We start from the raw sequence: 27,696 nt of genomic DNA on the forward strand, positions 1-27,696 counted from the left end.
TTTGAGAAATTCTTTACACTGATTTCCTTGGCTGGGGGTGGGGACGGGATATGGATGTCCAGGGAAATTTTATGGTCTGATCTTACCAATGAGGGGTTTACCTCTGGTGTGGAACAGAGTCCCCATGTTGGTGATGACCAGGTCCAATATGTTCCCTCTTGTGGGAGTGGTGACCAGTTGTTCCATTGCGTTAGGGTTTATAAATTCAAGGAACCGTTGGGCGAGGGTGTTTGGGCTTGAGTAGTTTTCCCAGTCAATGCTTGGGTAGTTGAAGTCACCCAATAACATAGTGTTTGGAGAGACCTTCATATTCTCCAGTGTTCTCAGGAATGCCAAGTGGGGTTCCTGTAATAGGGAGGGTGTTCTGTAGCAGGCTACAAACTGAAAGGCAGTTTTGCCCGCTGTTAGTTGCACATGGATGGTTTCCGATGCTTCGTGCAGTGCCACTAACCTGGAGGTGTAGGTATCTTTGATGAATATAGATACTCTCCTTCCTTTTGTGGTTCGGTCCGAGTTTTGGGACCGAAACGCATGATATGAGTTATAACCTGGTAGTGCTGGGGTGCTCTCAGGAGCCTTGAACCAGGTTTCTGTTACTGCACAGACATCGATTTTCTCCATACTGAGGAGAGCCTCAAGTGCGTGCATCTTGAGGTTTAGACTTCTGGCATTGAGTAGCATTACCTTTAGTTTTTTTATCCTTGGGTTGTCTATGGAGGTGGGTTTGTCCTTTGAGCCTTGCCTAAAAAAGGCACTATGGGGTGGCAAGAGCCTTGGCCAGTATACGAAAGCCTAAGGGTGACAGGTGCAAGCCATCCCTAGCGATGCAACGTGGCTTGTCGAGCATGTCATCCCAGGCTGACAGACACTGGATCCCCTTTGAATGACACCAATACTTTAGCCAGTTGTTGAAACTGATCATTTTGTCTTTATACTGTGGCATCATTCTTGGTGAGGGCAAGATGCTACTCAAGGTCAGGGTCATACCAGCCTGGGCTACATGGTCAGAGAGCTCCTCTATGTCTCTTTTCATGTAGTCCAGGGAGGTACGTCTCAGGTCATTTACACCAGCATGGACAATGACAGAGTCATACTTGTACCTGCTTTGGAGTGACCTGAGTGCTTGCGTTATGTGGCGGATCCTGGCACCCGACAGGCAGCTTACAGTGACCTTCTCCTTGTTTAGTCTGGTGAGCGGGATGTCAGTGTGCTGGACAATAGAATCCCCTATAACAAGTGTATTTGGTGTGTTGTTTGGCCTTAAGGGCTGTGACTGTGAGGCACACTGATTTTGTGAGATATGTGATTCGTGGGTATTGTTGAGGGGTGGCTGTTGCTTGGATATCTGCTTAGGAGGTCTTTGCTGTTTAGGCAGATTTTTATTTAGAGCCTCCGAGTATGTTTTTGTGTGTTTGTGTTTGGTATGCAGATGCAATAGGTCTGTGTGAGACTGGATTTGTGGTGTGGGTGGTTACCTTTTCCTCCTGACTAACTGTCTTGGGTTGAGAGAGCTCTGCCTCCAGTTTGGCTGTGTAACTGCATCTCTCACATGTATTAGAGTTTGTTGGAAGGAGGAGAGGGTTGTCTGTGTACATAAGGCAATTGTAACATTGCCTCAAAATTCCCAGATTCACCAGCTGGACTGGAGAGTAACCTTGAAACTGACCCTTGGACATACCAGATTAGTATAGGGAACTGTTTTTTTACTGATCAGATTAGGGAAGGGAACTGATTTTTCACTTGTTCAGGAAGGACCAATCGGGAGCCTAATACTTATGAGAAGTCAAGGAGGGTGTAGTGCTTTAGTTAGTGTTTCCTTATAAGAGCTGAGCAAGTGCAGGGCTTTAGAAAGAGAATAGAGTGATTACTTTGAGAGTTTGAACAGTTCTAAGGGAAAAAGTGAAGAGCAGACTTTGTGGAGCCTGGAATAGTTTAAACCTGTTTAGGCGGAGCTGCCCGACGCTCAGTGTGCAAAACCGCGCAAAGAGAGAGTTGTAGGGTTTTAAGAGAGAGAGATCAAGGAGTTTAGAATTGACCCAAAATGGCCAATAAAACTACAGCTTCTATGTAGTAACCACTCCTCCAGAGACAGGCAGGCTGTTCAGTGTTAACCACTGCCACAGAGACTTCCCTTTAGCCCAAGCAAGCGCTGGCCTTCTAGAAACTTCCAAACAGTTCAGAACAGCAAATCTGTAACTGAACTTTCTTAACTTTCAGAAAGTGGGGGGGGAAGCAAGATTTTTTGGGGGGTTTTTTGTAGTTTAAAGGTAGCAGAGATACACAAGCAGCAAAATAATCACAACAGTGCAATAAATGACCCCACACTTTAGTGCTAGGCCAAAATCAGGTAAAATGCAGTTTTTAGAGAAAAAAACTATTTTAAATTAAGTGCAACACAGGAAATGCAGTAAACAGGCTCTAGATGTGTTCCAAGTACTGTTACTGTTACAGATATAAACTTTAGCTTTATAAACTTAAGATTGTGTATTTTAGGTTAGGTTCTGATTACGTTAAGCTAGTTTTAGGTAATTGTAGGATTTAATGGTTTATTTTGTTTCAGGCTTTTACCACCCTTTTTTGTGTGTATTAAATACTTAAAAAAATTGGTGAGTAAAGTAGTTTGTAGTAAGGGTTCTTATAGTGTATTTTTTGTGTTACTAAGTGTTGCTAAGGGGTTTAATAGGTGTGTGGTGTGCATCGATGTCTTTCTTCACAGGACTCGCATTATCAGTGTGTTTACTGAGGGCCCATATGTCACAGCTTTGGATCCAGAGCTGTCAAAGCAAAGGGCTTAGTTTGCCCTTAAGGGTCTTTACACGCTGGAGATACTTCTTCCTCCATTACTCTGGCTAGTTAAATCTGATAAGAGAGATTGGGGTCAGAGTTAGGGTACTAAGGACCCCAGACCTCTTAAAGGAGATTGCAAACCAGCCTGATCCAAAGATCGTTGGCTCCTGAAGGTTGCATCAGCACCGTCCTTGGATCCAACTACTTAAACCCATTTTCCTACATTTTAGACTGCTGGGAAGGTTCCTTTACACTTGGCATCTGTTGCCCCTTCCATCAAAAGGGGATTCCTTGGGCAGGATTCACTCCTGTCTTTTGCCCTCCACTTTTATGGAGCTTTCCCAAGAGTCCCTTGCCTTCTCCAGCCCTGATGTGATCTTCTCCTGTTCAGACCCAGTCCTTGGAGCCTTTTATTAGTAGGCAGGCCTGCAAGCCCTCATTGGTAGCCTCTTCATCTTTGTTGGTCCGGTTGATTGGGAATATTAGACCTGTCAAGTTAGTCTTTTTTGCAGGTTCCAATGCAGCTAGACCTGATCTGTCTACCTTGGGTTATTTACCCAATGCATTTGTTTGACTGGTTTGTTTCCTCCCTTGGTCCTTCTGACTCCAGGGTTTCTGGGGCCAGTTGCCTTCTCACCATTGGGGTCTTGTCTGACAGCATTGCAAATTCTTACTCCCACCCCTATCTATATCTTATTGACTCAGGCTGTCTTGGAGCTGGCCATTCAGATCCGGGGTTTCCTGGTTGGAGTAGACACTTTGAGTCTGAGTCCTCTTTCCCTGTAAGCACTTGATAGTTCATCTCTGATCTTAGCATTGGGGCAGATAGGAGCAGCTCCAGAGTCTGGCATGTCCTTTGAGTCTTCTGATCTCCGGTGTGTAGACTGTGGGCACCCAACTTCAGTCTATGCCTTTGACATGGTAGAAAGGACGCTGTCTGCTGGAGAGAGAGTGGTCATTGCCAACTGGCATCCCCCCTGTATATGCCTCTGGACTTGCACCAGCTTGCTCTGGGGCAACCCACTCTAATAGGCCTCCAGACAACCCTGCAGTCAGAGCCCCCTTGCCTCTTCCACATATCCTCTGAATTCCACTGTGTGAGAATCGACAACATTGGAATAAGGGTCTTGCCATTGATGCCTCTGATGGTGGCAGCAGCCACCAAGAAGAGCATTTCAGAAGAGAGATTGTTGGTCCATACCCCCTAACAAAGTCTAGTGCATCGGACTGGTTAGAGAAGTGCTGCTATGCATCCGCCACCTTTGCTCTAAGGGCGTTAAATTACCTGTCTCCTTTGACAAGGCTTTAGTGGGTCATTGTGTCTGAAGTGTCAAGAGAAGTTAAATCACAGTAGTTGTCCACACTACTGTCTATTTTCAGTCAGTCCAGGCTTTTGCTGTCCAACACAGCCAATAGCACATCCCTAGCTGCTGGCAACAGCATTGCCATGCTTGGATGAGGTCTTGCAACTTTGTGGACTGCTTCGGAGTGTCCTTTGTTAATGCCCCGTTTAATGTCTTTCTGCTTTTTGGGCCTAAGATTTAAGACGCATTGACCAGGAGTGAACAAGACTGAAAGACTGTCTTCTGTCAGAGTGCCTTTTGCCATCCCCCCAGCAGACAGTCTCTAAGACCCAAGACAGAAGGGTGGGCAAGCATCTGTTCTTTAGAAGGTAGCAGCAGTCTTTTCAGGATGCTGCTGCAGAGGATTCCCTTTGTGCTGGGGAGGTTAACCAGAATGGATGCTGCCTGCACGGCAGTGACAAGTCTGTAGAACATGGCTTCCACAGAGCATTTTCCAGGAGGCCTTTTCAGCATTCCTGAAGGTTTGCCTGGCTGTCCTGCTCTGCGGATAATCTGAAGTCACTTGGCTGTACCCTTGGAAGCTTGGGAGGCTCACCTCAGCTACATAGGTGTTAAGACGGTTATCCAGAGGTTACACAGTTCCATTTTTTTATTTCCACCACACACCTTCTGGATGTACCACCCTTTAAGAGAAGGGATGGTAGCTGTCAAAATTCAAAAGCTGTTAACAAATCAAGTCATCCAGGAGGTCCCACCAGATCAGTACAGATCCATGGTCTATTCCAGGTTTTTTTGGTTCCAAAGAAGAACAAGGACCGCTGACCAATTTTAGATTTAAGCAAGCTGAATCAGTTTGTAAAACAGGCCAAGTTCCAGATTGTCACGGTGCAGTCCATTCTGCTTCTTTTGAGGAAGGGAAGACTGGATGTGCTCATTCGATGTCAAGGACACCTACCATCATATAAAGATAATGAGACAGTCCAGGAAATATCAGTGCTTCCAGCTGAGAGCCAATCATTACCGGTTCGGGGTGCTGCCCTTTGGTGTCACCACTCCCCCACCAAAAAAGGTGTTCACCAAGTGCATGGCAGGCTGACTCAGGCCGCAAGGTTTCCAAGTCTTTCCTAACCTGGATGATTGGCTTATCACAGCCTCCAGAATAGTACCTTTAGCCAGGGATTCTTCACTTCACTTCTGTCTCAACTCAGGAATCAGCATAAACTGTCAAAAATCCAACCTTCTAGCAGTTCAGGTATTGGAGTTCATAGGCTGTCAAGTTAAACACAGCCTCTCAGACTGCAAGACTTCAGCACACAGTGTCTGCCCATTCTGCTCAGGCCAGTTATGGACTGTCTCACAGGAAACCTCCTGGGTCTGATACTAAGTCACATGACTGTAGCAATTTGCTTAATACCCCTGGCGAGGTACCATATGAGGATACTGCAGTGGACTCCAGCAGCATATTGGTCCTACTTAACCCACTGCATAGATTTTCTCATCATTTTGAAGGGAATCTATTGAAGTCAAACCAAGTAGCGGTTGGAGTCCCCCATAGTGTCAGATAGGAAAACATTTGATGTTCTTTTTTGTTTCACTCTTGCAGTCCTGGCCTGTGGGATTTCCTGCCATAGAAGCCCTTGGCTGGCCCAACTACCAGAGAATACTTCCCCTCTTGGAAGCTGGCAGGCACCCTAACCAATGTCACTATGTTTGTGTATAAAGAGAGTCAGATGATGCCATAGCCCCAGTTATTTCTTGACATCGGAGCCCAAAGCAGAGTACTAGTCAGTGCGTCAGTTGGTCCACACCAGAGAAAGGTAATGTCTAAAGCCAAGTACCCCACTAGGAAACTTCTCATTTGCTTTTTGACTAATGTCAGAGAAATGACAGTCTCTGCTGTGGCAAACAGATATTACACCAGGACTTTCATTCCTTTTGTGTGACTTGTTTGGGGCCAGAATACTATGTTCCTGTCTGTTTTGTGCTTGCTTCAGTAGCAGAGCTATATAGGCTGAGAGTCTAGCCAAACATTTCTTTGAGCAGTGAGGGCATTCTCATACCTTGTCATCTGCCAGTTGACCTGATGTAGATCTCCCTAGGCAGAAAAAGGAAAAGCTCTTCTGATTTAAGACCAACTATATCACTCATTCACTGTTGGCCAGTCCTCCTAAGCTTGTGATTGCCAAAGAAAGTGAGACACCTTCACAGCCCCCTTTGACGACTGAGGTAGTGGCACAGGCCCCTGTCAAGACCCATAAGGAGTCATATATGCCTCTGGGTTCCTCTACTTCCTTAAAAGCCAAAAGACTTGACTCATTGGTTTGGTGCAGAAACTCTTCGCAGGCAGTGGCTTCTGACTGCTTTAAAACCAACGAAGGCTCTCTGCGTTATCAGGAGATCGCCTCAACTTACTGTTCACTAGCATCAGTTGTTCGTTCGGGTGCTAATGTGAAGTTCGGTCCTAGGCCAGAACCTAAGACTGTTCACAAAAAAGCTACTCCCACTTTACCTCACCGTAGGCCTATCAGCTCCCACTCCCAGGCCTACCAACAGGGCTGGCTGAGGATATGATTTCCTTATTATGATCCAGACATCTCCCTCCCCCTGAACCATCTCCTAGTAAAAGAGAGGGATATCCCACCATAGGAATTTTCTGCTTCTTTTGACTCCAAGGATGATTTAGAGATGAATCCAACCTTGAGAAGGTTGCATCCTTTGCTTCCTATGGGGATTCTGGTTTTGAAAAGAAACTTACCTTAACCTCCCCCTCAGGATATTTCCTTTAGGGAGAGATTGCATACCATGAGGGAGCACATCCAATGGGAGACTCAGGACTAAGCATAAACCACTTGCTATAGTCCCCCAGTCTGAGAGGTGGTAGACAATGTCTTTCTAGATTCTTCTTTACAGACAGAGTCTCTGCTGTCTGCCCTTCAGAAGCCTGACAGATTTTACAGGGTTCTAGATTCCCACAAATACTTTTTTTAAGAACCCAGTTGGCCGATCCTGAAGTGGTGACTCCAGGCCCTAAGGGAGCAAAAGCTAGTCCTTCCAAACATCATTTGATATAAAATTCCTGACATAGAAGACAGCCTGCCTACTAGCCATTACTTCAGCCAAAAGGGTGTCAGAGCTTTAGGCCCTTGTGTGTAGAACCTTTCATCATTTTCCACCCAGGCAGTGTCTCTCAGGACAAGCCCTTCCTTTATGCCCAAGTAGTGACACAGACAACTTTAAACCAGACCATACATTTACCTACATTCTTTCCTAACCCTCAAAACAAGGGAGAAGGGATCCTCCATTCTTTGGATGTGTGTAGGCAGCTGCTTTACTACTTAGAACCAAGAATGACAAAAAAAAAATTAGTCCAACGTTTTGTGACCTTTGCCAGCAGCTCTGAGGGAAGAACAGTTTTGAAACACACTAATTCCAAGTAGATCTCCCACTGTATATTCTTTTGCTACAGCCATCATGGTAAGAAGCCTCCTGATGCTGTGTGGATATATTCCACTAGGGCTACTGCCACCAGTACTACCTTCTTAAAGGGGTGGCCGCCACGGATATTTTGGAAGCTCCTACCTGGTCCTTAGTGCTACCTTCATCAAACAGTTACCATCTCCCGACCTTTTCTAAGTCCAGAGCAGGATTCGCTACTGCCATTTTGCAGGGCATCCTTGCCTCTCCTTAATCTTTCCATCCACCTTCCTTTTCAGATTTGGGAGTCATCCCATAAGTCAGGATTGTAAAAGTGAAATTGAAAGCATAGTACAGTTGTGTCCTCTTACTGTATATGTAGATGTTCTAGTGTATTCACTGTTGCAGTGTTTATTCTTTCCCTCTATCCTTCCCCTCTGACCTGTGAGATAGGCTAGGACATTCAGCTTCTCAGTCAAGGTGAATCCCCTTTCTCCTGCTTACTTATTCTGGAATGTAGGGTCCCAGACTCCTGGCCTCAAGGAAACATTGAAGGATTCCTACTTGTTGGTGAGAGGAAAGTATTGAAGTCATGGTGCTGGCTGACTTATTTTATACCCAAACGTAGTGACGTCAGGACATCCACCGGCTTCAGAAGGAGCAGAAAATATTCTCTGGTACTCAGACTGGCCAAGGGCTTCCATGGTGGGAAATCACACAAGTCAGGACTGCAACAGTGGATTCAGTCGAACATCTACATTTATGCTAAGTATACACACTGTCACAACAGGCAACTCTCTTAGGTGTGGGGAGGACATTTTGAAGGAAAGACAGTTCAGGGGCTTGATACATGCTGAAGGCCCATATTCACATCAAAGTTTTGGAGATGAGAGATCAGCTCTCCTCGGATTGTATGCTTTTTAGGACTTTCCTCCCTAAGGGTGTGATTTTAATGCTGATAGACAGTATTTCAGTGGTTTGGTATCTGAACAAATGGGGGGAGCCCAGTCCTGCCCTCTTTGTCAGGAGGCCTAGAGAGTATGGTAATGAGCGATTTCATCTCAGCAGTTTCCTCTAGCAGCACATACCCTGGTGAAATCCAGAATTTTAGAGGACAGGCTAAACCCAAGGGTAGAGGCTCTGATCTTTCAGTGCTGGGGCACTCCATGTTATGATCTGTTTGCTTCCCCATCCAGCACCAGGTACATGAATTATTTGTTCCTCCACAAGGACAGTTACCCAGGGGCAGTGTCCTGTTTAATTGGCCCCCAGGTTTTCTGTATGCATATCCTCCAACTCTGCTGCTGCTGATAAAATGTTTCCAGAAAGCCACCCATTGCAGAATGAATGTGGTCTTCATTGCACTTTTTTGGCACCATCTGGTGCAGTTCCCATTTTGGTGGCCTCTTCTGCAATACATTCCCTAGATGCTGGATCCCATTTCAGATCTAATTTCTCATACAGCTGGCTTGGACCCACCCTAACCTCTGGATTCTCAAACTAAATGCATGGTTCCTCCAATTTATTGATGGCCAGAGATTCCAAGCTTTCAGAGTGTGATTTATATTTTGTCCTCTTCCCAGAAGCCATTTACTGAATGTCTACACTAGCAAATAGAAATGCTGTGCATTTTGAGTGTCTTCTAAAGGTTTGGATCAATTTTCAGTGCCTTTGGAGACTATTCTTCCTTTTCTTGCTGATCAGGTTCATTTTGAATCTAGTTATTCCACCATTGAAGTTCAGTTAGCTGCTATTTCCCTCTTTAATATTGGCAGAGATAATGCTCCTGTGGCAACTTTGAAGATTTCAAAGGCCTTTCTTACAGGGATGTTCTTGTTGTGACCCCCTGTCCAGGACCCTGTTCCTCTTTGGATTTACCATTTATGCTTCACATTCTTGCTGGCTGTCCTTTTGAGCTTTCAGCGACAATCTCTTTGAAGAAGTTGTCTTGGAAGACACATTTCCTGGTAGCTGTTACTTTTGTCAAGCATGTGTCAGAACTGCAGACCTGATCCTTGGTACTGCCATACCTGGTCTTTCATAAAGCAAAACAGATCCTGCCTTTTGCCTAAGGTGGCATCAGAAACCGCCTTGAATCAGGCCATTCGTTTGTCAGTATTTTCCCAACTTTTTAAACAAACGTCCAGCAGGAAAATGATCGTCTGTGGGACCTGGGTATTCAAGCTCCTATGGAGTGGAGGAAAAATGTCCACGAATAAAATACCCTAGGGAAGCCAAGAACAAATGGATAACCAGGTAGGCTGTCTTAATAAAGGTACGGTGGGATGTCGGTGAAGAAGCTGGGCTACCAGTAAAGCCTTGAGAAAGGCTGGGCATACCCAAGCGCTTGTGGTTGAAGGCTGAGTAAAGCCTTTAGAAAGGCTTAGTATACAGGTCGTAGTTCCGGCTGGTCAGGTCGCCTGGTGAGAGGAACCGCTAGTGTGGCAGCTAGAAATCAAGATCAAACACACAGAAAAAACAGGCAAAACAACTTAAATGTGGCTCAGCTAAGGAGCTCTGCTCGCCGTGGTGGCAAAAAATGGGAGATGGTGATTGTACTTCTGGTACTTTTTACTTCAATAAAGTACGACCTTCTAGAATCTAAACTTCGACCACGTTGATTTTTTGCCACCACGGCGAGCAGAGCTCCTTAGCTGAGCCACTTTTACGTTGTTTTGCCTGTTTTTTCTGTGTGTTTCATCTTTGATTTCTAGCTGCCACACTAGCGGTTCCTCTCACCAGGCAACCTGACCAGCCGGAACTACGACCTGTACATGAAGCCTTTCTAAAGGCTTTACTCAGCCTTCAACCACAAGCGCTTGGGTACGCACAGCCTTTCTCAAGGCTTTGCACACAGTAGCCCAGCTTCTTCACCGATATCCCACCGTACCTTTATTAAGGTAGCCTACCTGGTCATCCATTTGTTCTTGGCTTCCCTAGGGTATTTTATTTGTGAACTTTTCAAACAAAGGAAAGTAATTACTGCATTGTCTTGATGTTCACAGGCAACTGAGATTTTATTTAGAAGGAACAAAGTCCTTCATGAAGGCTGTACTGCTGTTTGTTCCCTTTTCAAAGATCTGGTTAGAGAAGCCATTATCTAAGTCTACCTTATCCAAGTAGCTTTCTGATTGCATTTTATTAGGATATGGTTTGAAAGGAAAATATTTACCTTTCAAACTAAAGGGGCACTCTACTAGAGCTCCGGCTATCTCCACAGCATTTTTCTTGAGAGTTGCTATTGATGACATTTGTGTTGTGGCTACTTTGGTGGGTTCACACACCTTTGTATCTCTCTACAAGTTGGATATTAAGTCGAGGTCTACAGACTCCTTTGGTTCCTCCGTATTGTGGAAGGGACTTCCCTGTGGTGAATTGTGGCTGGGGCTCCGTCCCACAGGCTGAACCAGGATGGAAAAGACTACATTGGATACAAAAGTTATGCACTTACCCTAACAATAGATCCATTTTGTCTGTTTCTGTCCAGTTCAACCATCCTTTCTTCCTTTCCCCCTCGTGTTTAATTTCTTATGGACATGGGATAATCAAGTTGTTGAGTCTTTTCTCTCTCTCCCAGTCCTCCTTTTGGGGTTCTTGTTTTGTTGTCAGAGAGCTAACAGCTGGTATTGGGAGCACATAACTAGAAAGAGAAAGGTGACAGCATGGGAAGAGGCCAATAATTTATTTGGACTGCAGGTTAGAGATTGCCTTCCTTATAGATTGATATCAGAGTATAGACAAAGAAAGACATAGGGGGCTCCTAAATGAAAGACCAGCACTGGTAGAGCTTTTAATAGAATCTAGAACAGAAGCTGCTGTTAAAAAAATTAATAATTAGTAAAGTATATAAAATATTGCATGATAATTATAAGAATCAATTATAGGAACTTAGGATTGGGAAGAGAGACTGGATAAGCAATTCACAAATAGACAATGGGGGATTGTATATCTTCCAAATATGCAACATAGTCTAGAAGATTTAGGATCTTTGCCTGGACGTGTTTACATAGGTATTTTTATACCCCAAGTAGACGCCAAAGAATTTTTCCTCCGGTGGATAGCAAATGTTGGAGTTGTGATGGGCAAGAAAGAGGTAGCTGGGAACATATTATTTGTGAGTGTAATGAGCTGGCAGACTTTAGAGATTCCCTGCAGACCTCTCTGTCAGAGATGCTGGGTGAGCAGATTGGACTGACTGGTGAGATGATTTTTTGAGTTATGCTACAGAACCTGAATTGCCTAGACATAGTAAAGCCTTGCTGTGTCTAATTATGGTGGCTGCCAAAAAAGCAATTATTAGAAAATGGAAATCAAAGTCTAGACCAACTTTACTAGACGTAGTGAATATAGTAACTGAGATAAAACAACTGGAATTGGGATCTTTAGAAAAGGGAAGGAGCAAACTATATAGGGAAAAAAACTGGAATTGTGGGAACAATATTTGCAGAGCTGGAACGAGGTTTGAGGCAGGATTTGATTGAGCCATATAATGTTTAACTGACAATGGCTGGATGGTTTATAAGTGTACAATGTTTGCAACTACAGTTGTTTCACTGGTGTCTGTGATGTAAACTGTTTGCAACTAAAGTGGTGTTTTGTATGTTTTTCATTTATATAAATGTAAGATTGTCTTTGTCATGTGAAAATTTAATAAAGATGTTTGGGGGAGGATTTAACAGCTGGGATTTTTTGGGAAGGGGCAAAATCAATCGGCAAATACTATATGTCGAGGAGGCAGAGTTTGGGGGCTGAAGTGTTTTGAAATTGCTGGTCTTGGATCTGAGTTTGATCCGATAACCCAACAGGTTGAATCAGATGGAAACGGATAACATGGATCTATCATTATGGTTAGTACATAACTTTCATTTTTGACTCGTAATATAACACAAGTTATACAGAAACATTGGCACATTTTACAAGTTTTAGATCCCCCTTAATTGTCTGGTAAATCTATTTTTGGATATAAACTGGAGTAAAATTTAAAACAAAGGCTTTGCTACAGGGAACAAAATTTTATAAATATTAGACATATTGAAGGGGCAGGTACTTTTCCTTGCACAAGATGTCGTTTTTGTAAGTATGTAAAAGCACCAAAATATCGCAAACTCATAACACACAAAACTGTCAGACTCCAGTATATCCCCACTAAAACTCAGAAACTTTTAATTAAATACAAAACCATGAGCGCTTTCATCTTGGACTCTAGTAAAACTTTTTCAGATGAAGTTCATCACAAAATTAACCGCTTAAATAATTTAGAAATCACATGGCGTAAAAAGAACTTTAAAAGTGCCAGAGACAGTTGACCCACAATCTAAAATCCTTGTATGTGGGAGTTTGAAACACCCAAATCTCAAACAACTTCCACTGCCTGCCTGGATGACTCAATTCTGATACCTTTTAGGAACCTCTCCTATGAAGACGTACAACAGATACTAAAGGAAGCAAGAAAACGTGCTTCTGGAAAAATTTATATGGGTCAGTATAAAGATTTTTTAGTTGGTGCCTAGCCAATAACTAGGGACCCATCAGGGATTATGTACCACTGGTGCGGAAATATTTTAGTTGCTGCTATCCTTTGGCCTCTCTTATTCTTCTAAGGTTCATCTTGTGGCCATTCAGCATGTCTACCCATAGATACTCCTCTTTCTTCTATTTCTAGTGAAACAGTTTCTGAAGGGAGTTTATACCTGAGACAACCTCAGATCATGCCTTCTTGGGATCTTAACTTTGTGCCAGAAAAGTTAATTATGCTTCTATCTGAACCTGCTTATCAGACAATTTTAAGGCTTATTACATGGAAAGCTGTATTTCACATTGTTCTTGACATTTGCAAGAAAGAGTATTTGAGGTGCAAGCTGTCATGGTGGGTAAACCCTATGATTTTTTTGGGGGGGTAGGGTCTCGTTAAGAACAAATCTCTCGTCTGTGCCTGAAATTGTTTCTCCTAGTCTTCTGTCCAGATCATAAGAACCAGGAAGAAAAGATTCTCTATACTCTGTATGTGCATAGGCAGCTTAGACACCATCTTGACAGAACTAAGTCTTTTAGGAAGCAGTCGGCTATTTTTTTCTTACTATGGGTCAAAGAACAACCTATGTCAAACAGACTATTTATAGATGGTTGTCCTCAGCAAATTCTATTAGAACCTTGGCTTCTTCAAAGCATTACAAACTGGATTCCTTTTCCAGAGCCAGGATAGGCTTTGCTAATAGCATTCTCTAGGGGCTCCTGGATGCATCTTCTCCTAAAGGCTACTGCGGTAGTGAGAATGATGAACATAGTACAGATGTGTAATTTGCAGTCGTATACATCAGTAGATGTTCTAATTCTTCACTGCTGCAGTATCAGCACCCACCCTCTTATGCCCCTTCTTGTGCTTATAATTACTGGTTGGGGTATAAGGCTTTTTTTAACACTATTACATGTTTTTGAATTTCAGGATAAGTATGCTCATTCTCTACTTATGGGCAAGAATGTACTGAAGAAATCTTCACTTAAACTGCTGATTTCCCTCCACTTGGCTGACCAGTCAGGAGTCTGTGTGAAGGGGTGTGGAAGGGAACCACAGCTTTGTGAAGCTGGCTGTTTGTATCCTTGGCAGGACACTACCCATATAGCCTAAAGGCTACTGCAGCAGTGAGTAGTTCAAACATCTGTTATGGATAAACGCAGCTTACACATATGTACTTATGTTCCCATACAGTAAGCCTTTATCCAAAAATAAAGCATACCCTAATAGTTCTCAGCAGGTTATTCCTGACTGGGTCTTCTATCAGTCCATGCTGCAAGGTTTTTTTTTTTTCAACACCTCATACTCTTCCTTTAGTGAGGAGCTACATTACTAAATTTAGCCTTCTAGACTGTTACGTTTTATAGTGAGGTGAAGTTCCTGCAACTGTTTAATTTCATGTGGGAACCATTGCAAGAATGTTCATACAATTGGCCAAATTGCTGACTGCTAGGTTAAGTAATCATTTTGAGTTTGGCATAGTGTAAATCAGGTAATTTTTAAATTGCAGTGCTGCAGTAATTCTAAACTGTAGTAGATAAATCTAGAGGGTTTTAGAAAACTTAACTTGATTAGGTTTGGTGAGTTTGTCTTTCTGCTAAAGTATGGTTGGAGTTCGGTTCGCAAGACTTTTATTGATTAAGTCCAGGGCATGGTTTAAACAAATTCCACTTTTTAAGCAAATGTATACTTTTAGTATTGTGCTGGATATGTTTAATTGTCATGTAGCGCTGTATGCTGTATTACTATTATTCTCAGTTTAACCCCCCCCCACACACACACACACACACACACACACACACACATGGGATATTAGTTTTTACCTTCTTACACTATATATTTTGTACTGATTTGTAGCCATTCCATTGACATAGTTTTTAAATATTTTTTTCAGGCTACAGGACTGACAGACTTTCCCAGCAGCATTCTTGTTGGAACAGCAACCAATAGCCAGTGCACTCACCCTCCTGTACATCATGTCTTCCCAGCAAGCACAGTTCCGTCTACTGTTGCCAAGGGGGAGCCAGCAACATTGCACAGCTGCAGTAGAACTGATCTTCCATCTTCACAGAGTAAGTAAAAAAAGTGAGATCAAAATTGCTTCTTCCATGAAAGGACATAGCATTTGATTTGTTTGCAGCATTTCGTAGCCTGTTTGCAGTTATGATGGTGACATCTATTGTAATAATTCTCTTACCTCTCCACATATTCACTAAAAAAGGAATAATCCATTTGGCTGGGTGTGCAGTATTAAGTCATTACCATGTGGGGCTGGTTAATTGGTATATTTTAGAAACCAGTTTAATTGATTATTTTGGCAGTTATATAAATATTATGTCAACAGGAGGAGCAGAGCAAGCCAACTTTCTGACCATCAAAACTGTTTATCAGGATATGTATGATTACTTCTAGCAGTCATTGCAGCTCAGCTGTTTAACCTTTGCTCCTTAGGGAGGCAACATGAGAAGCTTGGAGAAGTTGATAGCATATGTGGGCTTAATCTGATGTTCGTAAAACAAAGTCAACAGAGCAAGTGACAAGGGAGTAAGTGCTCTGATGCTAAAAGACAAAGATAAACCCAAACAGAAAGCTCAGAGTCACTCCAAGGCTGTAGGTGTAAAATAAAGTTCTCTGGTAAAAATTCCAAGTAGTAAACTCCAATAAATCCATTAAAGGTCTGAGGAAGCCCGACAGGGTGAAAGCACTAACCTAACTCTGCACAATAAATCTTTCTTCATTTTAAGCTTCGTCCACTGGATTTATTGGAGTCGCAGTGGAAAGTACTTTGATAATTTCTGGATAATCTTTTTCACAATTGTTTCCTTCCCATATATAGATATGTATATAAAGTCATTTATCTTTTCTCCCTTTTATGGAGAATTTTAGTTCTTTCTTTTCTTGGTAGTGTAGTATTGGGTCTTGTCCCCTTGTTTTCTCCGATTTGCTTCGTGTTCTTGGTACTTCTTGGATTACCATTATTAGTATTAAGCTATCATAGTTTTTACCTTTAGGTATTTCTATTCCCATTGATGGCATTTTTATGTCTGGCCAAGTCCTTTATATTTATCTGCTGGTTGTTTCTTGTTTTTGTCGGAGAAGCAGAATAGTTTTAAGAATTGCTCCTCAAATGGGCACAACATTTCAAACTTGAGGAAATCACTCCAAGTATGTTTATTTCCTTGGACTGGGACATCTAAACATTGGATGTGATATTTGTGCTAGCTTTAACCACAGAGAGTTGGTAGAAAGGAAGAACAAATTGATTTTGAAAGGTCTCCTTCCTTCCTTCTGTCTCTGGAGCTCCATCCTTTTCTAAAAAAATCTTCAGGACAAGCAGCAGACAAAAGCAAGGAATTGAAGTGTTCCTCTGATCGCTCTCATCCTTCAGCTTTGGCTCAGGCCTAGAAATTCTCTAAAACACAAGATCCATAAACTGCTTTAGGTCCAACTCCAACCAGATCAAAATCCTCTGATCTGACTAAATCTCAGATCTGACACTGTCAAAGTCTGTCACATCAAGCCTCATCCAAATTTTCTCTGAAGCCAGTGAGTTTGAGGCTGCACTCTCCTTTCCTGCAGGTCATGTGTCAAAGGGTATCCCATCCACCTTTGACATCTTCCATCAGGTCATCTAGGAGCCTAACAGAAGTGGATGTGAATAAGATGATGAGAACACTTCTCAGAACCCAGATTCAGTTGGGTGTTGATGTTCTTTGTGTTTAACTGTTGCAGTCATTACATTAGGGTTATCTGCTTGCAGTAGCCCTCAGTCGGCTTGATTAACAAAGTCTTGGGTCCTGCGTCAGTTGCTGTCCCTTCTTCCATGACGTCAGATCGTCGGGGGTATAAAACATGCAGCCAATGCCATTACATGTCTTTCTTGCTGTGCGGTGCCCGAAGCAGAAGCAGTTCGCAAGTGCTGGTCAACCGACTCCTGAAATTTTCGTTTTCGAGTTTCAGAATCAAAGTCTTCAACTAAAGCCAAGTACCCCATTGGGGAAACTTTCTTGCTCCTTACTGATGTCAGTAAAACTTAATTGCATTACTTGTGGAAAGCAAATACCTCAAAGATGTTCATTCGTATTGTATTCCTTGCCTAGGCCCTGACCACGAAGTACCTTGCTGTCGGTTTTGTGCTTTACTTAATCAACGCACTATCCGTCATCTGTATATTTTTGCCTCTAAATATTTCGGTTCTCTGTTTAATTACCCAGAAATGTCGGTTAGCCATCTGACTACCGGGATTTAAAAAAAACGCAAAGATAAAGACAGAGCCAGTCGCCAGTTTGCCGGTACTCAGTGAGCTGCTTTCGCAGCCCCTGATCCCTGCTACTTCTGATTCGCAGGCCTCTACTGAGACCCATTTGGAGTCCAGTATGCCGTGAGATGCTTCAACTATGGAACCCGCAGATGTCTGTACCTTGGATGAGTCCAGAGCCGTTGTGCAGGCACCAGCTTCTGAGGATGTATTCAGGCCTACGGACTTGCATATTAAACAGACGCCTCCTTCTTCATTTAGACCTAAATCTCGAACCATGCCTAAAAAACCGACGCCTAGACCGCATACTCAGGCCTCTATGCCTAAAAAACAAATGATCGGAATGTCTGAAGATCTTGTAACTCTTATCAGGGGAAGCCAACTTCCCCCTTCTAAGAGACCTAGGACTGAAGTTGTTTATGAATCTTCTGACCAGGATTCTGATTTTTCTGATTCTTCTGATGATCTGGATTTGCCCTTATCTACTTATGAGGATTCTGATGCAGAGGACTCTATTCCCTCTGCTTCCTCTCCAGAGGATTTTTCTTTTGGTGAAACCTTACATACTCTAAGGGAACATTTCCACTGGGAAAGGCAGGATTTTTCGGATTCAAAAAAGAGGATTAGGGATTTCTTACTCCTGCCTCAGCATAGGCTTTTAGCTATTACTCCTGTACTAGACATTGTTGATGCTTTTTTGGAATCTAGTTTGGCCCCTGATTCTTTGCCTCCTGCTCCCAGAAAACCTGACAGATATTACAGGGTTCCTGATTCACACAAGTTCCTTTTTAAAAATCCTATTGCGGATCCAGAGACTATTTCAAAGGGACCCAAGGGCAATTAAGGCTTCTACTGCTAAAAATCCTACCCCTTCTGATAGAGACTCCAGGGCACTGGATAGATGGGGAAAGAAGGTTTACACTTGTGCAACCTTGGCCATTGGGGCTTTAAACTGCCAGTTTCATATGTTAAAGTATCAGCAACATGTTATTGGATTGCTTAAACAGAAAATGATGATTCCTGACTGTGCGGAAAATAAAGAATTACAGTATTTAATGCATTCTGCTAAACAGGTTGGAAAACATACTTTACAATGTGGATTTGATTCATTAGAGGCCTCTTGCAGAGCTGCTGTTACTGGGTTTGTGCTCAAAAGGCATGCTTGGCTTAAGGAGCAATCTTTGCCTGATCATGTTAAAGCTAAATTGTTGGATGCTTCCTTAAATCAGGACCGCCTGTTTGGCAACAAGGCTGAGGAAGTTCTTAAAAAGATGGAAGATAAAGCTAAGTCTATGCAAACTATTAAAGATTTCTTAAAAGTTCAGCCTCCTAGATTTAGTAAGCACTGGCCCTCTAAGAATTAGTCCTTTCCAGCCCCTTTCAGGTCTTCTCAAGCCAAATCCAGACACAGCAGAAACCCCAGGTTACAGTCCCATGGGACACACTAGACTAAGCAGTGGGAGGTTTCCGCACCCAAATCAGGGAGTAGTAAGACCCCCCCCCCATGGAAAACTGTCTCAATTACTTGCTTTTAAAGCTTCCAAGCACTTCCCAATTGAATGCTCCTTTAGGCGGAAAGATTGGTCTACAGGCCGAAAACTGGGAACTCATTACCCAGGACAAATGGGTTTAAAATAGTGTCCCGAGGATACAGATTTCACTTCCACACCTTACCAACACCAAGCGGGTGGCCAGATCTACCCCCAAATCAGTGGGCAGAGGCCAAAAATCACGTACTCTCGTTCTTAAGCATGGGGGTTATTCAGTTGGTATCAGAAGAGGAAAAGGGACAAGTTTCTATTTGAGACTTTTTCTGGTACCCAGAAAAGGCAATACATGGCGTCCTATCCTGGACCTTTCTACTCTAAACACCTTTCTGGTGATTCCAAAACTCAAGATGCTGACTCTTCACCAGCTGCTTCCTATGCTAGGCAAAGATGCATGGTTGGCAACACTAGACTTAAAAGAAGCATATTTGCACATCCCTATCAGGGAGTCCTGCAGAAGATACCTATGCTTCAAAGCTGGCTACATGCACTATATAAACGCTAACAAAATCCAACAGAGAGGAGATCCGTAAGCCAGAAAACTGTTGTATGTTTATTATAAATGGAATGAAGCACTTTTCGTTAACGCAAGTGCGTTAACTTCTTCAGATTCAAAAAACATAAACCTCGTACAGAGCAAATAAATAACCTTTCAAGTATCACGTGGTCAGCATCAGCTGAAACGCATATACAACCTAGTCACCAACTTAGTGACGTTACCTATTACAATGTTTAAAAGTTACATAATATAACAACAATGTCTTTGTTGGAACCAGATATTAAATGACACACAATGCAACCAGTCACATATGACAAGATACAAGAAATAATGTTAGTCGGCGAGTTACAAATGGTCAAACTCAACAGAATGACACTCGCTAACTCCATGTCTGACCTTAGACTCCTAAAGCGTGCGTTTAAAAACTACCAGTGGACTGACAGCCGGATATATGTGATCAGTCAGTCAATAACCAACAACAAACTTAAAAATAATAACAAGCATATAAATCACATAAGTAAAATAAAATTATTAGACATAAATCTAAGAAATGTACTTAAACTAAGTGGAACATCCATATCAATTTAATATTTAATCAACGTGTCAAAATGCCTGGTATGATGACAGAAAATACATCATCTATTTAAGCTCTTTAATTTCAAAACACAAGAAATATTGCAGGCATCGTTTAAACCGGGGTTTAAGAATGCATTAAGCCTAACCTGCCATAACAATTCACATTCTTCAAGGGTTAAATTGGATGGTCCTCCTCTTGCATCAAAACTTACATGATCTAAAACCTTAAAAAGAAACTTGTGGTTACTGTGCTCAATAAGGTGCTTTGCCAAAGCGTTTTCATCTTGTTTTGGAAATGGACCCTAATCTTAAAAACTTGCTTGAAAGAAGGAATATGGGTCCATTTTCAAAACAAGTTGGGATGTTCACATATGGACACTGTAGAATATGCAGACACATTGAGACGGGTGAAAGTATTGACATTAACGGTAGGAACTATAAACTAAGGAGTAAATATTGTAATTCCAAACTTGTGGTGTATATAGCCAAGTGCCAGGTATGCTCAGCCTTCTATGTCGGTAAAACCAAACGCAAGTTAAAGGAAAGAATTTATGAGCACACCTATGCTATAGAGGGGAAAACACTTTGACAAAGCACCTTATTGAGCACAGTAACCACAAGTTTCTTTTTAAGGTTTTAGATCATGTAAGTTTTGATGTAAGAGGAGGACCATCCAATTTAATCCTTGAAGAATGTGAATTGTTATGGCAGGTTAGGCTTAATGCATTCTTAAACCCCAGTTTAAACGATGCCTGCAATATTTCTTGTCTTTTGAAATTAAAGAGCTTAAATAGATTATGTATTTTCTGTCATCATACCAGGGGTTTTGACACGTTAATTAAACATTAAATTGATATGGATGTTCACTTAGTTTAAGTACATTTCTTAGATTTATGTCTAATAATTTTATTTTACTTATGTGATTTATATGCTTGTTTTTATTTTTAAGTTTGTTGGTTATTGACTGACTGATCACATATATCTGGCTGTCCACTGGTAGTTTTTAAACGCATGCTTTAGGAGTCTAAGGTCAGACATTGAGTTAGCGAGTGTCATTCTGTTGAGTTTGTCCATTTGTAACTCGCCGACTAACATTATTTCTTGTATCTTGTCATATGTGACTGGTTGCATTGTGTGTCATTTAATATCTGGTTCCCACAAAGACATTGTTGTTATATTATGTAACTTTTAAATATTTTAATAGATAACGTCACTTTAAGTTGGTGACTAGGTTGTATATGCGTTTCAGCTGATGCTGACCACGTGATACTTGAAAGGTTATTTATTTGCTCTGTACGAGGTTTATGTTTTTTGAATCTGAATAAGTTAAAGCACTTGCGTTAACGAAAAGCGCTTCATTCTATTTATAATAAACATACAACAATTTTCTGGCTTACGGATCTCCTCTCTGTTGGATTTTGTTAGAGTTTATACAGTTTGTTTGCTCCGTTTTGTTTCCAAGGCTACATGCACTATCAGTTCTCTGCACTGCCCTTTGGCTTATCTACTGTGCCCAGGGTATTCAGAAAGTGCCGAACTCCAGTCATTGCATTCTGCAGGCAAAGAAATATACAAGTATATCTATACTTGGACGATTGTCTAATTCAGGCAGAAAACCAGGACATACTTTTGAATCATCTGGCCTTTGTTCAAAAGGTACTGACTTGTCTGGGGTACACCATAAACAAAAATAAATCACACCTGGTACCCTGTCAACAAATTATATTCCTGGAAGCAAGCTTGAATACAACTTCCCAGATGGCTTTCCTCACCCCAGAGAAACGGACTCATTTGACAACCTACTTCAAACAAGTGGCCACAAAAAACCCAGTTATCTGCAAGGCAAATACTGCAAGCCTTGGGGTTCATGGCCTCCTGTATTCTTCTAATTCCATATGCAAGGCTGCATATGAGAAAACTGCAATGGTATCTCAAAAGCCTATGGTGTCAACATTCACAGGATCTAGAAGCTATGATTCCTGTCATACCTTACCTACGCCTAGAGTTCCTTTGGTGGGCAGAGGCCTGCCACCAAAACAAGGGACTACCATTCACACTACCCCCTGCCGCCCAAACCTTAACAACAGACTCATCAGACTATGCATGGGGGGCTCACCTGGCAGGGAAGTGCATTCAGGGCAAATGGAACCCAAACCGAATGCACCTAAACATAAATCGAAAGGAAATGTTAGCTGTACAGACTGCTCTGACAGCCTTCAAGGACCACATTCTTCCAGGGCAACTAATGGTAAAGACGGACAACACCACAGTCATGTGGTACATAAACAGGGGGGTACACACTCCCTCTGCAGACTAGCCATGGCATTGTGGAACACAACCTTGAGCTACCAAGTGAATCTGCAAGCTCAGTTGCTGCCAAGAAAACTAAGTATACTGGCAGATGGACTAATTAGAAACCTCATGGACCCACACGAGCGGAAATGGGAATCAAGGATTTTCAACATGTTGACAAGCAAATAGATATAGACCTGTTTGCCTCCCCCCAGAACCATCAACTGGACAAATTTTGCACAAGGATTCCCCACAAACTAGCTTGGAAAGTGGATGCTCTATCCTTCAGCTGGAAAAACCTATCAGTTTATGCTTTTCTTCCTCTGCCTCTGCTCTCCAAGGTACTACTAAGCGAAGGACAAATTTAATTGCACCAGACTTGCCACGCCAACACTGGTGTACCCCCTCCTGCGCAGTGTGTCACTCTTGGCCCCATGGCACCTGCCTCAGACTCCTTCCCTGTTGTCTCAGCAGGAGAACCAGATTCTGCACCCTCAGCTGCAAACCCTGAACCTAGCAGCCTGGCTAATTACCTAATCTCTCCTCTACCACCCCTCAGTAAATCGTGATGGATATCATTTTAGAGGCTAGAAGGCCTAGTACTAGAAAATCTTATGCTGCAAAATGGAAAAGATTTTGTACCTGGAACCAATCTCAAGGGATGAGCGCAGCAGTGCCCAATTTACCTCCGATTCTACAATATTTGACTGAGATGCTTCATAAGGGCTTGTCCTTTTCCTCCATCAAAGTTCATGCCTCCGCCATTTCAGCTCATTATAGCACAGAGCCCCCCCCTCTTCTTTCACCCACTGCTCAAGCAGTTCCTCAGAGGGTCTAAAAATTTAAGGCCACCAAGGACAGCTCCAACTTCAGCCTGGGACCTTAACTTTGTCTTGGAGAAACTCACTCTTCCTCCTTTTGTGCCAGCTGCTACTGCAGATTTAAAATTCCATTCCTGAAAAACAGCTTTCCTTTTAGCAATCACTTCTGCAAGAAGGGTATCTGAGTTACAGGCTCTTATGGCAGTGGAGCCTTTCATCATCTTTCATGCAGACAGGGTGAACTCAGAACCAATCCCTCCTTCATGCCCAAGGTGGTGTCCACTGTGGCTCTTAATCGGTCAATTCATTTGCCTACCTTCTTTCCTAACCCACAGAACAAAGGGGAATGGCTACTGCACTCCTTAGATGTGCACAGACAACTTAGATTCTACTTGGACAGGACTAAACCTCAAAGGAAATCTGAACAACTGCTGGTGGCATTTGCTGCAGGGACAGAGGGGAAAGCTATTTCAAAGCAAACAATTTCAAAATGGATAGGCCACTGCATTCATTTCTGCTATAAGCCCCATGGAAAACCTTTCCCACAGGGCATCAGACCCCATTCAACCAGGGCTGCATCTACCTCTACAGCCTTTCTCAGGGGCGTCCCTACAAGGGACATCCTAGAAGCTGCTACCCGGAGTTCTGTACATACTTTCATCAGGCATTATCATTTGCCAATTTTCTCTAAATCCAGAGCTGGTTTTGCCACTGCAGTCTTTCAGGGCCTTATAGCTGGTCCTAATTCTATTTAAATTCCTCCTCCCAACCTTAGCTTTGGGAAGCTACCCAAATGTAATGACTGCAACAGTGAAACATGAAGAACATAGTACAGTTGTGTACACTTACCATAAATGTAGATGTTCGAGTGTATTCACTTTTGCAGTCCTGGTTACCCTCCCTCCAGCCCCCTTTCTTCTTTTGGCTATACCTCTACTCTCGCTTACTATGCTCAAAAAGCTTTTTGGTGTATTTGCTTTTTTGTTTGAGGTATATCCTTGTGTTATAGATTTAATTGCTTCCCATTAGGGGGGCACCTGGCATCTGGGGCAAGAAAAACTGATGTAATGGCATCAGCTGCATGTTTTATACCCCTAACGACCTGACATCCTGGAAGAAGGAACAGCAACCGACGCAGGACCCAAGACTTTGCTAATCAGGCCGACTGAGGGCTACTGCAAGCAGATAACCCAAATGTAATGACTGCAACAGTGAATACACTCGAACATCTACATTTATGGTACGTGTACACAACTGTACTTTCTGGCTTGGACTCCCATCAGCTCCACGAATTTTACGTACTGTACAACCCCAACCTTTAACTGCTACTGTGATCCGTCTTGTGGTTTCGCAGATATTGGACCCAAGACTGCCAAAGTATGTTTGTGTCTGAACCAAAGAACTGGCCCTCTGTGACTCAGATGGATCCGACTTTGTCATATTTGGAAGGGTCTCGGAGCTGTAGCTTTGGTGCTGGATCAGGGGGCTGGGCTCATCTCCATTGTTTTCAGAGCTGTCCCTTCCTGTCTGAGATTTGGAATTACAGCTCAGCTGTGAACCCTGTATCGAAGCTGGAGTCTGTGGGGATTGGGTTCCATCCTGCACAGGCTTCTACGGAACATGTGCAATCCAGACTGGGTTCTTCTGTGGCTTCAGCTTTTGATGAAGTGGAGGGCACTTTCTTCACCTCTGTGTAAAAGACATCCTTACTGCCATCGGGTCCACCCCATCCTCAACTGTCTGCTGTGGACACGGGGTCTTTTTATCCTGTCCCATTGGGACAACTGGTCCAATCAAGCCTTGAGACTGCCCTCATTCAGGACTCTGCTAGCACTTCCATGTCCTCTCTGGAGCCTCCCACCCAAGAGCCCCCTCAGAAGCAGATTTATAAGAGGAGACCCTTAAACTTTCCATAAGAGTTTTGAACCGAAGACACTGACTTTGATGAAGAGGAAGGTTCCCCCATTTCACCCCTTTAGAATATCTCATTCAGTGAAATACTCTCTTTTGAGACAGAAAGGTGGTTGGTCTTCCAATTCCCCTTCCCGAGAGGGGTCCGTGTTTTTTGAAGCTTTTGGAGCTGGCTCAGATACGACTTTGGTAGTCCCCTGGCAGATGAGATGGTAGATCTTATTTCGACTGTATTTCGACTGGGCTTGAAAGGATCCAGATGTCTCGGATCCCATCCCAAAACACCCTAACAGATATCTTGTTACACTCAAGGACAGATCTCATTGGAGGAAGGTTCCTCAATGGATGCTCTGGTTGTTGCAGCACCCACCAAAGCTTTTGGAACAGAGTTCTTCTGTCCATCCCCCTAACAAGAGAGTCCATGGTGTTGGACAGATTTGGGAAGTGTCTCTATGCCTCAGCCACCTTTTACCTCAGGTCTTGGAATTATCTGTCACATGTTACAAGATTTCAGAGGGAATTAATCAAACAGCTTTGCAGTACCCTGTCAGGGTCCATGTCTGTAGAGGATAAAACTGTATCTTTACAACTGGCCATCGTCCAGTCCTTATCTAATGCTTCCTTGAGACAGATTTGTCACACCTCAGGGGAAGCTTCTAGAGCTGCAGGTTCAAAAATAGCCATTAGACGGCAAGCCTGAATGCATCTTTTTAATTTTGTGAAGCCCTTCAAGTCTTCATTCATCAATGCTTCATTTGATGGATCCACCTTGTTTGGCCCTAAGGTGAAAGAGACTGTCTGTAAGCATGAACAAGACTGGAAGACATCTACCATGGGAATCCGTTTCTCTGCCCCTCAAAGGACCTTCTGGAATGAGAGAAGTGTCAGGAAGATGTGGTTCAGAAAGACACAGGGTTCCAAAGACTCCTGTGGAGAAAGATCCCCTCGTGGCAGAGGGGGGAGCTTTAATGGGAGACGCTGCCCCCATAGGAAAGGCAGCCCACAACATCAGGGCTTCAGAGCTCTCCTCTCTGTGAGAAATTTTGCATGTGTTCCTAAAGGCTTACCAGACTGCTGCAGTCTAGAGTTAGTCCTAGGACACTTATCTCTACACGTAGAAGCCTGGATAGCCATTACCAAAGATACCTGCCTGCAGAGTAATATCCAGAGGTTATTACATACCGTTTTCCCTTCTGTCCTCAAAACACAGCAACAGAATTCCTGGCATTCTACCTAGTCAGTGAAAAGTAACAGTTATAGAAATAGAAAAGTTGCTGAAGTCGTCATTCAACTGGCCGGCCCCCGACCAACAGGGATCCGGAATCTACTAAAGGTTCCTTTTAGTGCCAAAGAAGACAGGGGACTAAGATCAATTTTGGATCTCTGCAATCTAATTAGGTTCATGAAACACTCAAAAGTTCCGGATAGTCATGGTTCAGTCTATTCTGCCACTCTTACAGAACGATTGGATGTGCTTCATTGATCTGCAGGATTCATACTATCTCAAAATACACAGGTGCTCCAGGAGATGTCTACACTTTCGGCTGGGATCTAGTCACTACCAGTTCAGGACATTGCCCTTTGGTCTTTCCACAGCACCAGGGTGTTTACAGCTCACCTGAGACTGCACAGATTCCAGGTGTTTCCTTATCTAGGTTCCTTTCAGCTTCCACCAAACCTTTACTGATCCAAACCAGGGACTACTTGCTCAGTCTATCCCTCCAACTAGGCATTATTGTAAACTAAACCAAGTCTCAGCTCTTCTCTGCACAAACTCTGGAGTTCATAGGTGCCTGTCTAGATACCCTGATAAAAGTAGAACATTTGCCACAGATGAGAATACACTTTATGAAACCAGGCCTTACACATCCTTTCACTTCATTCACCTCCAGCCAGAGTAGTGTTACAGCCACTCAAATCGATGGCAGCTTCAATAGTGTTGGTACCCTTATTGTTTTCACGTGAGGGTTCTACAGTGGACTCTAGCAGTACAGTGGTCAATAAAGAGGCATCCACTGACGACACCCATTCTTATCAAATGTTTGCAAGCAACACACACCCTGGTGGGTTCATGCAGAAAAAGCTTCTCAGGGTTGCCCTTTTGTTCTTCCCTTGTCCAAGGCCACAGTGACAACAGATGGCTCCCTGCTGGGGGGTGGGGGGGGGGTATTATTTGTGAAGGACGATCTAAGGCATGTGGTCCCAGTTAGAGGCCAATTTTCACATCAGTATCCTAGAAATGAGAGCAGTCCTGTTGGTGTTGCAGGTTTTTCAAGATGTTCTCCCTCTAAGGATGATTGCTCTTCAGATGGACAACATGTCAGTGGTTTGGTACGTCACCAAAAGGGAGAATCCAATCCTCTCCCCTATGCTGAGAGACAAGGGAGTTTGGCAATGGGCAGTCTCTTCTGGACACTTTTGTATTGGCAATGCTTTATTCCAGTGAAAACCAGTGTGCTAGCAAGCAAACTGAACAGGTCCATCTTAGTCCCTCACAAATGTTCTCTGTCAGTGTCGGAAATTATATTTCACCAGTGGGGTCAGCCATGCTGCAACTTTGCTTTTCCCCTCAGTTTCAAGAGCAGCAGGTACTTTGCCCGTATCCCCCCATCCCCACTCAGGAGGCAAAATCACCAAGAGACTCTAGTTCATGACTGGCTCCCTAGACTTCTCTGCGATTTATGCCCCATTCGTCTTATCCCCAAGATTCTCCAGAAAGCATTGCAGGGGAAGAGCAAGGGTAATCCTCATTGCTTCAGTCTGGTTCCACCAAGT

General features: G+C 43.1%; 1 protein-coding gene across 1 annotated transcript in view; it reads left to right on the forward strand.

Annotated features, from left to right (window-relative positions):
- LOC122799503 (MLX interacting protein) overlaps nt 1–27,696 on the forward strand; it is a gene marked incomplete in the record, with an annotated part of 1,086,811 nt that overhangs the window by 396,831 nt on the left and 662,284 nt on the right. The window contains 1 exon segment of the mRNA XM_044068616.1: nt 14,912–15,089. Coding sequence (XP_043924551.1) covers nt 14,912–15,089 — 178 coding nt within the window.

The sequence above is a fragment of the Protopterus annectens genome, chromosome 4.part0 (genome assembly GCF_019279795.1).
Source record: "Protopterus annectens isolate FY-2018-M chromosome 4.part0, PAN1.0, whole genome shotgun sequence".
NCBI lineage: Eukaryota > Metazoa > Chordata > Ceratodontiformes > Protopteridae > Protopterus > Protopterus annectens.